The sequence below is a fragment of the Barbus barbus genome (genome assembly GCF_936440315.1).
Source record: "Barbus barbus genome assembly, chromosome: 4".
NCBI lineage: Eukaryota > Metazoa > Chordata > Actinopteri > Cypriniformes > Cyprinidae > Barbus > Barbus barbus.
The window spans coordinates 34475851-34491647 of record NC_136732.1 but is presented as its reverse complement, the minus strand read 5'-3'; the positions used below and the strand labels follow the sequence as shown (position 1 = coordinate 34491647).

Here is a 15797-nt window from a genome sequence, read left to right as displayed (position 1 = left end):
TCAGTCTGAAAGCAATGGACATAGAAGGCCTGAGATTGGTCAGTTCATCCATTAGCAAACTTTCTTCCAAGACGATTCCCACTCTAGATGGGTTGAGCTGTGGACTTTCTTGATCAACACTGAGGATTTTTACTGGAGTCTATCTTGTCAGCTGCATCCTAACAGAGGAAGAAACAGATGGACATATACATTATCAAGTCAGTTAGATAATGCTGTTGTCACATGCTGCTTTCACACCATGTCATAATTACTGTAATTCTGAGAGGACAACTCATTTGTGACTTTCTACTCGGAGCTGTTCATGTCCTTGGACCAGGAATTGTGTGTTTCTATGGCAACACTATCATTTACATTTAGTTATTTAGCAGACACTTTTATCCAAAGCGACTTACAAATGAGGACAATGGAAGCAATTAAAATCAACAAAAGAGCAATAATATGTAAGTGATATGACAAGTTTCAGTTAGCCCAACGCAGTACATGTAGCAGATTTACTTTTTTTAAATATAATAAAAAAAAAAAAAATAGAATAGAAAAACAATAGAGAAAGCTAGTGTTACAGGCCTTTTTTAAGAGAACAAGAAGTTAGAGTGCAAGTCTTAAAGGGTCAAGTGTTTTTTTAATAAAAAAGAAAATAAATAGATAAAATAGAATTAGAATAGAGAGTGTTAGAGTTAGAGGGTCAAATAAAGATGAAAGAGATCAATTCCTGAATTAATCTGGTGCAGTCAGGTACTGTCACGAATCCTGGCCATGCACTTCCGTTCACTTGCCACCAGAGGTCACTCGTTCACCACACTGACTCATACACCACACCACAGGCACATTACATTGAACTACATTTCCCATCACCCACTGCATTGACACAGCTGTTCACACTGATCACGCTTGCACCTGAGAACCATCTCAATCACCATCACCCAATCACACACACTACATAAGCTTGGGACATTCTCTTGCTTTCGGCCGAGTATTGTTTAGCCCTGCTACTCTACGAAGCGTTCTCTGTTCATAGTTTTCCTGGTTAGATTTCCTGTGTTCTGATTCCTGCCCGGTCTCCTGGATTATTCTCTCTGCCTTGCCCTGTTTGGACTCTGTTTGCTGCTCATTTGGATTATTGCTCGTTCTCCTGGATTATTCTCTCTGCCTAGCCCTCTGGATACTGTATGCTGATCGTTGACCCACGCTGCCCTTCGGATTGCTCTTGTGTTTCACCTAAGCCATGCCTGTCTGCTGTTCATTGACCCTGCCTGTCTAGACCATGTTTTGTAATAAAGCTTTGCAAATGGATCCGCACGTCTCACGTCTTGTCAACCCCGTAACAGGTACAGTGGTCACATGGTACGAGTAGGAGCTCTCAGAAAATTCCCAGATTACAGAGGGTAATTATGAGTCCTACAAGAACATGAACGCTTCTTCCAATTTGGAATCTTTTAATTGTGGTAATTACAACATGGGATAAATGCACTTATACATACCTGGTTTACTGTAAAAAGAGCTGGTCTTTGAATTATCATCTGGGGGATGTCAGGCTTGTCGTTGACAACTTTTCTGTGAAGAGCAAACATTAAAGTTGCAGTCTTTATAAGAGCATCTGACTTTACGGTTTATATTTAATTGTGCAGTGTGCCAGTCAATAAAGTGATGATCATCCTCAGAACAGGTGTCAGTTAAACCACATGACATTCATGTTTAATTCTTTAGATACTAGTGCTTATTCTTTAGTACAGAAGAAAAAGCACTAGTAGCTTATCTTCAGAAAGCAAGCTACTATGGTTACTTACATACCCTAAAAGTAACCTCCGATTTTGGAACCGAAAGCAGAGGTTATCCGCTCGCTTATCCTCAAACTTACCCGGGTATGTCACATAACCTGCTTTCTGGAATGCACCCCAGGGCTATACATTAATGTTTTTGCATATAACACTGGTGCTACAGACACTGAATGTTCTGTACAGGGCACACAAAATCCGAACCTTATGGTTTTCAGACAGACATTTACTTTATTTGGAAAAAAGGCCAAACATCCGTACGTGTAGGGCTGCACGATTTGGTCCAAAAAATTGTTTTTATATACCAATAAATAAAAACATGAAACAAAATAAGGAATATTACTTTTGTAATAACACTATTTCACTATAATATACAAAACTAGTATTTAAGAATAAATATAATAAATATAGCTGCAAGAAAAGGGAAAAACAATTACACTTCTCTACACTGAAGAAAAACGTAAGGATTTGCAAATGTTTACCTCAAAGTTCATAATTTTTTTTGCTATTTTTACTTGTCATTTTGTGAGCAATATCGAATACTCAATTCATGTCATTTCTTTTCATTCATAATCTTCGCCGGAGGGCTCCCTCACGAAACTCCACTAGTGAGACTCACTTCCAGGAAATCCCCCATATGGACAAAGACATTCAGCTTTCGCTGTTTATGTAGCCTAGTAGCTAACATGCAAATAGACGTTTTAATGATGAAGCATAAAGAAAATAAACAATGATTGCAGCAATATATGGTTTTATCTATGTTCTTCAAGCCATCTTGGGTATTTTTATAAGAATACAGTATGTTTAAAATGCAATGCTAATCGACATAGCCTTTATCACTGTAATAATATAAAGTGGCATGATTTCGGCCTCATTCTGTGTAATGAAACCATGTCAGATCACAAAAGGAACTTTTTTCAAACGCTCGACTGATGTTATGATGTGAATTTGGAGTAAAAACATGTCAATATACTTTTGTTGGACAACAGGTTTGTAATCTTTTCTTTGTGTTTTTATGGTAACCAATTAGCAAGGTAGGCTAACATACAAAGCCAGTTAGCCCTACTTAATCAAATTAATTAAGCATATTAATGTATTGTATTACCATGTGGACTCTGATTGGACGGTTGAGAGGTACTCATGTTTATGTAATGATTTGTTTGAATTAAGATATCTCCAAATACATTCTTACTAGTTATTTATGAGGTTGAAGATATCTCCAAATGAACAGATAGTGGTAGTTATTCTGTTTGTGATATCTTTTCATTTCTGACTAGTAATTATTGCAATAGTGACTAGTATCTATTTAAATATTACTAGTAAGCATTCATTAGATACTAGTACTTATGTTTTAGATACTGGTACTTATTCATTAGATACTAGTACCTATTTGATGGGGATTTAAGGCGAAGTCGTGGCCTAATGGTTAGAGAGTCGGACTCGTAATCCAAAGGTTGCGGGTTCGAGTCTCCTGCCGGCAGGAATTGTAGGTGGGGGGAGTGAATGTCCAGCGCTCTCTCCACCCTCAATACCACGACTGAGGTGCTCTTGAGCAAGGCACCGAACCCCCAACTGCTCCCCGGGCGCCGCAACATAAATGGCTGCCCACTGCTCCGGGTGTGTGTTCACGGTGTGTGTGTGTGTTCACTGCTGTGTGTGTGCACATTGGATGGGTTAAATGCAGAGCACGAATTCCGAGTATGGGTCACCATACTTGGCAGTATGTCACTTCACTTCACTGATAGATGACTAGTAGTTATTCATTAGGTACTAGTACTTACTTATTAGACACTAGTATCTTTTGTGATTACTACTAGTAATAATTCTTATCTTACTAGTCAGATCTGCTTTTTTACTCGTCTTATGTTGACTAGTCCAAATGGCTACAATACAGTTCAATTAAAAAATGTACTAGTAAAATAAAAAATCTTACTAGTAACATTTCGAATAAGTACTAGTATCTAATAAATGTGTACTAGTATCTATTTAATAGGTACTAGTATCTAATGAATGAGTACTAGTTTCTCATAAATAAGCACTAGTACCTAATGAATAAGTACTAGTACGGCTTATAGATTGAATAAAGCGGCTTGCCATAGAGGAAAAGCTTTTGGGTTTTGAGTTGAGGACAGTGGCCCTCAAGGACCAGGGTTGAGAAAGTCTGATCTAATGAATAAGTGCTAGTACCTAATAAATAACCACTAGTATCTAATAAATAAGAACTAGTATCTAATGAATAAGTACTAGTAACTTTACAAAAGACACTAGTACCTAAAGAATAAACACTAGTCCCTAAAGAATAAGCACTAGTACCTAAAGAATAAGCACTAGTACCTAAAGAATAAGCACTAGTACCTAAAGAATAAGCACTAGTAGCTAAAGAATAAGCACTAGTACCTAAAGAATAAGCACTAGTACCTAAAGAATAAGCACTAGTACCTAAAGAATAAGCACTAGTAGCTAATGAATAAGTACTAGTACCTAAAGAATAAGCACTAGTAGCTAAAGAATAAGCACTAGTAGCTAATGAATAAGTACTAGTAGCATTCAATTAGATACTAGTGCGGCTAATAGATTAAATGTTACAACGGCTTGCCATATTTCCTCATTTATTTGGCTAATATAACATGGAATCAGACTAAATCAAGTGCAAGTTTCAGAAAAATTTTACATCTGGGCCATCAGTGTGCATAAATTATATTCCTTCCCTGTTTATTACAGAGTGTAGCTTGATTGTTCTGCACTTCAGCTACAGAAATTAAGGCCAGAGACAAAGTATTAGGTTACTATACTCAGTTATTGTATCACAAAAATGTATTTAAATACAAAGTGACTGCAGTGCATTTGTATTCTTTCATCTTAATAAAATGTGTGAATAATGGCTGTGTGTGTGTGTGTGTGTGTGCGCGCGTGTTTTTGTGACAAATGAGGACATAAATGTGTATAATGACACAGGTATGACATAGGTATTACAAGGTAAGAAAATTTAGTGTTAATATCTCTGACAGTATACAAGGTAAAGCCATTTTAACCTCACAACAGGGCTAAACTGAATCGAACACTGCATCATTTCTTACTGTAGACACTGCAGTCTGGAGCAGGGATTCATAACCCAGGGTCAAAAATGGTGCTAACCCCACTTCTAAATTACAAGTGTGAACTGCTTTATAAACCGGGGTTTAGAAAGACAATATCCCAGGCATAAGCCAGTGTGAAAACTCGAAGTAAGTGATATCGTACCTGACATGAATCATTTCCACCCTCATTTAGTCCAGCGCACAGCATGTTGCTTGTAATGATTCCTCTGTAGGCCTTATTACAAACACTGTTGTTTACAATCGGTATCTGCACCTCCTGCAGTATGTTTGGAATCTGGGTGTCTTTAACATTAATGGCACGTTGGAAAAAGTTAGATCCTTTTATGGTGAAACTATACAACGTTTTGAATCATAGATGTGTTTGATTGAACTCACCTGCCGAACTGAGTTTGCCCCATCCAGTGATCCAACTTGTGGTACCTCCACCAAATACACTTCCAGCGGCCGCCAGACAAACTGGCCTAATATAATCAGTGAACGTCACAGAAGAGGAGAGCTGCAGCAGTGCTATGTCATTGTTTTGGGTAGTTGAGCTATAGCTGGGATGGGTGATGAGCCGAGTCACTGTCCTGGAGATCTCATTCAGGTTTGAGCCCGTTTGTAGTTGACGGCCGAGGTAGATTTTTACATTATATGAGGCGGTACTGTAAATAGAGACAAATAGCAGTCTTAATTCCCCTACTATTGTCAGGATTGTGTACTGTTTTGTGTGTGTTTTGCTCCCCATGTGACCCAGTTTCCCCATGTTAATTGTGTTAATTTGATCCCAGGTGTGTCTCCTTAGTTCCCTGATTATCCTATGTTTAAAAGCCCCAGTCCTTCTATGAATGTTTGTCGGTCGTTGAAGTGTCTTCCCTGCCTTTGATGTGTTTCCTGTGCCTCCCATGCTCCCAGTTGGATTAAAGACTCTCGTGTTTGTGAACTCCTCGTCTCCTGGTCTCCATGTTCCGTGCTCCCGGGCAGAGTGTGACAACTATCTATATATGCAGTTTTTATTGATTAGACTCCAACCACAGAAATGACTTCCAGACGTAATTCTATGAAGGCTTGCTTGCCAGGGCCAAGACCCCTGAACTGCACCTTGTCCTCCAACAATCTTGGTGTTGAGAGGAGGCTGACCGCACACTGATGAGAATCAACATGAAATCAAAATTAATTACATTTATTTTCTGAATAATCTTAAGTTGTTATTAAATATATAACATTTATTTATATAAAATTAATAATATATCTTTATTATTGTGGAAGATTAATAATTAATTCATTAATTCCAGACAAATTAAATCAAAGCACAAATTAGGTCAATTAAACTATTTTCATAATTTTGTTGAATGTACTTGTATGAGCATTCAGAGCAACTTACCATCTGACTGACAAAGTGAGCCTGTTATAAGAAAAATGGAGAAATAGCAACATTTTGAGTTGTTAAATGGATTAGAGACTAAACATTTATGTTGTTGTTCTGTGTGTTAGTTCCCCTTCAATTCGGTCACTCTACATTGCTATGGGAAATACATTTTTCTCGAATACTACTGAAGCCTTATTGAATCACGCCAGTGAAACTGGCCAATGGCATTCAAGCGCGCGAAATATAAGCGGGAATCCTACTCTATACAGTGGGTACGGAAAGTATTCAGACCCCCTTAAATTTGTCACTCTTTGTTATATTGCAGCCATTTGCTAAAATCATTTAAGTTCATTTTTTTTCCTCATTAATGTACACACAGATCCCCATATTGACAGAAAAACACAGAATTGTTGACATTTTTGAAGATTTATTAAAAAAGAAAAACTGAAATATCACATGGTCCTAAGTATTTAGACCCGGAGATATGAGTCTCCGGACTCTCCGGCTCCGTGTGGCCATCGTCCAAGGCGAGGAACTCGCCCAACTAGCTCTGCCGCACTCTTCCACTGCAGCCTCTTTCGATCCAAGGAGGAAAGTGCCGCGGGTTTCTGATGCGGATCTGTCAGGATCAGGCGGCGGTCCAGGCAGCTTCAGCACTGCATGTGATGGCGATACTCCAGGTGTATCAGGCCAAGTTGCTCAAGTCTCTGGATGCGGACGGGCCGGACCCTAAAGTGTTCAAAGAGCTCCGACGCGCCACGGATCAGAGCGACTAAGGTGACAGCTCGAGCGTTCGGCCACAATATGGGGAATCTTGTGGTGCTAGATCGTCACCTGTGGCTTACTCTGACTGAGTTGAAGGACTCCGAGAAAACGGCCCTTCTGGACGCTCCCGTGAACCCCTCAGGTCTCTTCGGAGCGGCGGTGGAGACGTTCGCGGAGCGCTTCATTGAAGCACAGAAGCAGTCCAAGGCCATTATCCACTTCATGCCAAAGTGCGCCGGCGCGAAACCTCCTGCGCGTTCCCGCTCCTCCTCAGCACAGCACACGGGAAGACGATGTTTTGATATTGTTCACCACGTCTTTTAGGACTTGATCACCATCATAACTCTGCTTATTGAGCACCGCTACGGCCGTGCATCATAACACATGATTTCATTGAAATTAAACAATTTCAACTAATCTATATGTGAAAGCGCCGAAGCCGCCGCCATTTCACATTCTCTGTTTCACCGGAGTTAACTCCGCCCCTGGTGTGACGCAGCATTGTGTAGTTGCCGCGTCCCCCCCTCTGACTTTTACATGGTTTCGACTAGGTCCTGTTTACTAAGAGCCAATATCATTGTCGCTCTCATTACGGCTCCGAATGGGAAACTTGACGTACTTAGTCAAGCCAGGCTCCATCGCTGTGACACGGCAGGATTTTATGAGTTCCCATAGCAATGTAGAGTGACCGAATTCAAGGGGAACGCTCTCGGTTACTCACGTAACCTTGGTTCCCCGAAATGAGGGAACGAGACATTGCTCTTATTGCCGTGTCACCTAGCTCAGGATCTTAGAATGCAAGTTGCTTCAGTCAAAGATTCTGAATGGATGACGTACAAGCACGACCTTATATAGAGTGGGATTCCTGCTCATATTTCGCGTGCTTGAATGCCATTGGCCAGTTTCACTGGCGTGATTCAATAAGGCTTCAGTAGTATTAGAGAAAAATGTATTTCCCCATAGCAATGTCTCGTTCCTTCATTTCGGGGAACTGAAGTTCTGTTAGTAACCGAGAGAGTTTTCTTGACAGTGAATTTAGTTCAGAACTGGTTCACACTGGTTCACACATTCTTTACATATTCACCTTGAATATGTTTGTTTTCCTACATGAAAATAAATACGGGTTTGCAAAGACATGAGGGTGCATACACTGTCAGAAAAACAAATGATATATTTATTTGTACAGTTTTGAACATTATCTATCTTTCTTTACGAACCTAAGCCTACCAGTGACAACATTGAGCTCACCTGAGTTTTTACAACATAGAAGAATATCTGTACATGAAAACTGTTTTTGTGATAAACACCTCTTAAATGCTCTTATTTTATTTTTAAAAAATCAAAAGAAATTAATGAAAAAAATGAATGAAAAGAAATGAAAAGAAAAAAGCCAACAGCCAATTTCTTTGTAGCCTTATTATTTTTAAAAGGTTTTTTTAATCAGAATTAATTATGCTTATATTTAATAATGTAATAGGTTAGACTGAAAACCATTCATCAGTCAAGCTAAGAAAAACACTGTTTGTAACTAATTCCATTTAGTTTTAATATTATGATGGTATTGCACTTTACTATTATGAGTTTTTAATGAAGTAACATTAATTTCAGGTATTAATTTTAGTCCGTCATCTTGTGGCGAATAGGCCTACATAGTTTAAACCAAAAAACAACTTGAATGTATTTTATTGTAAGGTTAAACCAAAGTTGTCAAGCAAGAACTTGTCCATCATTTGTTTGTCTTATTAGATCTTACCTGTTATGCTAAGAAGTATGGCTCCTGCAAAACACACAACTTGACACAACGTCATCCTCGCTGTTTCCTTTACTGAGAAATGGCTAATGACGAGTAAAGCAAGTGCCGCCACATTCAGTGAGTAGGACCCTGTTTAGTTTACCTCTGACACACTTTGTTTTTCCTTCTGGCCTGCTCTTAGTGTTTTTTAGTTTTAATTATCTCGCTATATCTCCCAATAATTTGTCTTACTAAAATGATATAGATGCTTAGTTTTATGATTAAAGCTCTGTAGTCTTTATTGTGAGGGGCAAAACATAACGCAATGCAATATAATTATGATTGAGAGATGAACAATTAAACAATCCTCAGAAGCTTCATGAATAATATTTGATACTCAGATTTGAACATGGTTAATCAATACAATCAATTACATGATTGATCTCTCTTGTCTACTGTTGTAAAGGACATGAAAGAGATCAATTATTTGATCATCCATTGATTATTTGAATCACACTGAGAAATATGAAGTCAAATAAAGTTTTTTTTTGTTTTTGTTTTTTTACTGGTTACATTTTCAATAACCAGTATCTCTAAACACAATGCAGAGCACACATGCTTTAATTACTAATCGGACCCTGAGATGAGTTATTGTAAATAATATATAACTTTAATACACAAGCGGCTGCAGTGCATTTACAAAAACAAAAAACAAAAAAAACAATCAGTCAATAAGAATTCAATATTCAAAGGGAAGACAATAATTAGCTATGCATTATAATTGCAAGCAAACTCTACCCTCGTTATGCAAAAACTTTGAGGGCAAAAGCTTGCTGAACTTCATTAGTGTGCAAGAAAAAGAGTAAGAGCTTTCCAAGAATAGTACATTTTTATAAAAAGATAAAGAACAAACGACAATCTGACTATGCACCTACTTCACATATTTATGAAAATATGAAAATATTAATCAAAGAACCCTGAGAACTGTTATTTAAATGATCTCTATGAAGAGAGATATAGGGAGCATATGAAAGGAATGATGGATAATGTGAGAGATACTGAAACTAAAAGGAGGTTGGGTGAGTTTCTGAATGCATTGTTGTTGAATGCGACAAATCCAGTTGGGTCGCTGTCCATGGTAGAGGTGATCCAGTCCTGGTACTGAGAGACTCTGGTGTACACACCGGGATATTTGGGGTCAGCACATCCAGTACCAAAACTCACAACGCCGGACTGAATCCACACAGAGCCATTCCTAGTAACTAATGGACCTCCAGAGTCTCCCTGTTTTGATTAACATAAGATTTATGTACGATTTATATATATATATCACATTTGTGTATCTGAATATACAATTAAAAACTGACTATTAAAATCTGCGCAGAACCAGTCATCAAGCGGTCAAGATGCATGCCAGATGGAAATATGACCGAATGTCAACTGACTTGCTATGATGTCATGCTAACAAAAATTTGTTCCCTCATTTTGGTTTAACTATACAATAAAATGTTTTTCTTTATAGGGCACATTTGCAAACAAACCGAAGTTGGCCTAAAGTGCTTTACAGATCAAGCAAAATAAATAAGGCAGCGGCTATTTGCACTAAGTGTAAATAGCATATTTTTTTAGTGACAGATGCTATTTACACTCAGTGGATTGGGCTCGAACTCGGGTCGATCGCGTCAAAAAGCATGCGCCTTACCATCTATGCCACTGAAACTGATGTTGCACTAACTACTTTTTTTATTGTTGACTAATGCACACGTTAGTGGGCGGAGTTAGTGTAAATAGCCTTTGCCAACAAGATGGGCTATTTGCACTTAGACACTCCGAATAAATAAATAAACCTAAAATGAAATGAAGAGTTTATTTGCAAAAATAGATCAGTTTTTATTCATTTTCATATATCATGTTTTTATTGTGTTAGTTAGCTGTATTTTATTATTATTATTATTATTATTATTATTATTATTATTATTATTTAATCAAAACAACCCAACTGCAGTTTGATTGATATTAATGCAGGATAAAAAAAAAACATGATTTTTGAACATGAGTTATCTGTTTTTGCAAATGAACTCTTCAAATATAAAGCAAAGCCTAATAGAATAAATTAGAACATTTAAATACAGCGTCATGTATTAATCCACTATTTAAAAATGGCTAATGTTGAAGGAAATGGAGACTATTCCATAATTTAAGACCCTTCACACAGAAAAATGTTACCCTTTGACTCACGACTACTAAAACGAGGGAACAACCAGTTCAATTTTAATTTACATTTTAATATATGAATTCTTTTTAGTTTAAAATGTTATAATATTGCATACATTATGATGTTAATAAAGAAATTTAACTGAAATGCTGGCATTGAAATATTTTACCTATTTCATATTCTAGTAAAACAACTGTGCTGCTTGATGGTTAGATTTGAGGATGGGGCATTGATAGGTCTGGTTGAGCAGACAGTTTTTATAATTACTAGCCTATACATTGATTTAAGTTGTGTGTAATGCATAACAGTGATTGTAAAATATCCATTTTTGGGAGTGGCAAATTTAGAGCTAGTGCTAGAGTCATTAGTGTTGGTTTATCTGGCAACACTGTTAGATTCTTAATGGTAATGTAAAGCATGCAAGTGATCTATAAAAGGTTCATATGAATGTCTGATGTCTTACCTGACATGCATCTTTTCCTCCCTCATTTAACAATCCAGCACAAATCATATTGTTTGTGATGCCTCCTCCATACGCAGCATTACAGTCACTTCTGCTCACAACCGGTATCATCACCTCCTGCAGTATGTTAGGAGATGAACCTGTGACACAGATCAGAGGACGATTTTGGTGGCTTTTAATGGCCAGTTACAGTAAATTGTTGAGCTTTACAGTTCTGTTGTTTTGCAAGCAAATTTTCTCTCACCTCCAGACTGTAGTGCTCCCCAGCCAGTGACCCAGCTGTCTGTACCTGCAGCGAATTTACTACCAGCAGCCGCCAGACAGACTGGCCTAATGTAATCAGTGAACGTCACAGAAGAAGAGAGCCGGAGCAGTGCTATGTCGTTGTCATTCTTAGGACTGTTATAGTTAGGATGGTTGAAGACTCTTGCTGTCTTGACAACTTCATTAGGGTTTGTTCCCAACTGGCTCTGGCGTCCCAGGTAGATCCGAATGGTACCCAGGGAGCTGTGCATAGGAAAAGTCTGTGTTAAACTAGCATCAGTTCATAATAGTGTCTTGAGTTGTATTTAAACTTCATACCTCTGGAAGCAGTGTGCTGCAGACAAAACCCAATCTTTGTTGATTAGACTCCCACCACAGAAATGGCCCCTGAATGCGTTGCTTTGAATGCTGACTTGCCACGGCCAAGACCCTGCCTTTGCAGCCTCCCCTCCAACAATCTTGTTGTTAAGAGGGACTTGACCACACACTGATGAGAGAAAAGACAATGCCATTTCCAATTACAATTATATAAAGAATTTCCAATCACAATTATATAATACTCCCAAGATATGGGCAATCATTTTATGGTCATTAAATCCATGATGACTTACCATCTAACTGGCAGAGAGAACCTGAAAGACAGAGACCAAATAATTAGATGAACATGCATGGAGTTAATGAACTGGTTTGTGTGGCCTGCAACCTCATTTTTATGAATTATATCTTAAAGATTCTATATTTAAAGATTATATCCTAGTTGTGAAATGATTTCATTGTCTTGACAGGAAAATAGAAGCTGAACCTGTCAGTCTTGTGAGCTAAATTAGGAGGCCTGTTTCGCACTGTGTGACGTATCAGTGTAACAACAAAAGCAGGTTTCTGTTCTGACACTGACAGCATATCTGAACAGAAAACACACTTTTGGTTTACTGCATTAAGTTATTGTTCTAATTATGGCTATATGAGTAATTGGCCTGTGAGGGCTATGCTTGATTCAATCTAATTTACATCATTTTCAATTTATGGAATCAAATTGATATCTAAAAGGTAATTCATCAACAAAAATAATCTGGTTAGAAAAGTAGTTTGCTTAAGTGTTTTATGCTGCTTCATATTCTTCATATATTTTAACAGATCATGTTGATTTATTATGTAAATTCACCATTTATTTATTACTGGGCATGGCAAAATAGACTCACTAAAACTAATTTATTACACTTCTACACTGTAGATTTTCTGAAGTTGTAAAATCTTTTGTAAATTTTTCATGTTGTATTACTTGCTGATTCTTTGTCATTAATTTCTAATTAGAAAACTGAATTCGCTGAAATTTAAAATGAAGGGCATTTAATATCCCTGAACCTTTTCATTTCACAAAAGGATCATTATAGTGAAAAAATCAAATCTTTAGATTATTAAAATTCTCTCCAAAAATGGTTCTTTTAAGACCTGTGCGCTGAAAGGTTCTTTGGGGAACCCAGAACCCAGTTCTTTTATGAAATTGTTTCGAAAACTCTGTTTTGAATTTTTATTTTTAAGAGTGAATCAACAATCAAGCTATATAAAGTTTCTTTATTGCCAGTAATAGTTCCATGAAGAACATATACATTGCACTAAAGGTTTTTATGGCGGAAAAGGTTATTTAGATTATCAAAATGTCCTTCTTGTAAAAAATTTAATAAAATAAATAAATCTTAAAAACTGTTCACCGAAAGGTTATATGGAACCAAAGAATGGTCCTTCTGAGGCATCACAAATATTTTAAACTGAATATTTATTATTGAAATATCAAGTAATTACTATGATAATACTTGCCATTGTAAAACAGCAGTATAATAGACGGTTGAATGTTTGTACACTAACCATTCTTTATCACAGCTTTTCGTATTTTAGCACAATTTAGTTCAAAGTCGGCATCCCATTCTAAATTTAATTTCAAGCATTTAAACAAAAGGTGTTTACAGAGAAACACAAAGTTTATGTGTTTGCACTAATTGCCATTTCAGTGTTTAAGTTACAAAGTTCATTAGCAACAGGAATTCAATTGCCTTGTCTTAATTAATCCATTTCAACATTATTAAATCAAACCAATTTTTAAAATCAGTTTTCTAGACTAACCTGCTATGTTGAGAAGTATGGTTCCAGCAATACTCAAAGCTGTGTTTAACTTCATACTGTTCTTCTCTGTGATCTGACTGCTGTTTCCTCTTCTCTCCGTCTCTAATGAGAAGGAAAGCAGCCGTGTTCATCGAGCGTTCTTTGCTCCTACCACCCTGAGTGCCTGACTCATCCAGTTTCTTTTATTGTGTATTTACTGTACATGCCCCAGTCACCTTTACAGGTAATGCTTGTAAAGGATTACACTTTTCAGTTTAAGGTCAGTTCACTACACATTAACACATTACAACATTTCAAGTGTCTCTCATTTGATTTTTATGACGTTGTTTATTAGCAAGCAGCATTCTGAATGAGCAAACCTGTATTATCTGTTTGTTTTTTTTAACTGTCCTGTCTGCAGTTGTACCTGAAAATAAACAATAAAACATCCAGTGAATCTAAGAATCTTAGACATCATTTTAAAATTAATTTGTGCTAGTTAAAGAGAAAGATTGATACGTACACTGTTACAATGTTGTGGAAAAAAGTCTGTTATGCTCAAATATTATTACAGTTTAAAATAATGGTTTTCTATTAGAAGATATATTTAAATAGTCATTTATTCCTGTAATGCAAAGCTGAATTTTCATTTCATTACTCCAATCACGTGATTCTTCAGAAATTATAATAATATGCTCATTTCAGGAATCAGTTATTATTATTATTAGAAATGTAACATCTTAATCAATGTTGTGTAAAATGAGTGATTTATACTATTACTTATTATTATGTATTACTTATATATTATTATGTCTAACATAGTGGCAGTTTCATAGAAGTTCAAGTCATTTGCATTGAGGAGGACTTTTTGCTGTAGCCTGTCATCTAGTTTTACGGGTTTTATAATACAATGGACACACCCGAATATTTCCCGCAAGTGAAAGCATTTCCTCGAGGCCTGGGTGATGATCTCACAGACTGGTACATTTAACTGCACATTCACATGTGATTTTTCAAAAGTATATCATTATTTCTTAGTAAGAATTTGTATTATTGCTAAAAAAACGATACATTTCACATTTACCAATTATAAATCTGCTCTTCGTAAAGATTTTAATAACCCATTAAAAGGCAATGGATATGGTTAACAGGAGTTTTTACAGTCTGTTGATCATATCTGAATTATTAGCATCAATGTCTCAAGTAAACACTTCAAAAATGGTCAACTGACAAACAAATCATGCTTATTTCATTTCCATTCTCTTATGTTTGTATAAATTAAATTAATAATAATATTTGTTTAATCTGAAAATAAATCACAATAATGCAACTGCTTTTGATGTATAATGTATTGTGGTCTATCCTTTTATTTATTTAGCAGGTTCCAATTGTATAGTACAAAAAATTACAATTGCATTACTGTTGTTATAGCAGTCATAACAACATGCATCATTCAGTTGCATTGTTATAACAGATGACAAATCATAAAAATATTCTAATATATACGGGACTATTTTCTGGCAAGTCAGTTCTTTCTAAGAATAAACTACAGTGACTTTTTTGTTTTATTTTGTTTTTGTTTAAGTTAGATACTGAAAATGTGTTTATTGATTATGTAATATTTATGAACCATGGCCTCAATGAAGTACATTTTTATGTACCCACCATATTAATCAATACAGCAGCCTAGCCTATGTTTTGGATATTAAACTGAAAAAAAAAAGAATAAAAAATTTCAAATCAACATCTCAGGAAAATGTTATGGGGTTTCAAATCAAAATATTGACTTTCTGTTATGAAACAGGACATCAATTTCATACATGTCCACTGTAGAGGACACCAGGACTTAAAGCATGTTTATTACACATGTTGGGAGACACAACAAATGAATAGAGAAAAAAATATATATCAATATTCCTATTAGATATTATTATGAAAATATTGCCAATTATTTCTCCCATTATTGCACTTATTTGTTCATTCTACCCCAAAAACACATTAATATGCAAATTAGATACAGTTTATAGAGACATTGTATATAAT

The 15797-nt window shown here is 36.3% G+C and overlaps 2 protein-coding genes across 2 annotated transcripts in view; one reads left to right on the top strand and one right to left on the bottom strand.

Annotated features, from left to right (window-relative positions):
- Positions 1-15797, top strand: part of LOC306868757 (nucleolar transcription factor 1-like) — a 967110-nt gene that overhangs the window by 372637 nt on the left and 578676 nt on the right. The gene's annotated exons all lie outside the window — the stretch shown is intronic.
- LOC306869147 (trypsin-2-like) lies at positions 8138-13966 on the bottom strand. The gene is made up of 6 exons (XM_079415775.1): positions 13776-13966; positions 12269-12289; positions 11976-12144; positions 11638-11900; positions 11394-11533; positions 8138-9999 (listed from the first exon to the last, which is right to left on the bottom strand). The coding sequence occupies exons 1-6, from the start codon at positions 13828-13830 to the stop codon at positions 9718-9720; spliced, it is 930 nt and encodes a 309-aa protein (XP_079271901.1). The 5' UTR covers positions 13831-13966; the 3' UTR covers positions 8138-9717.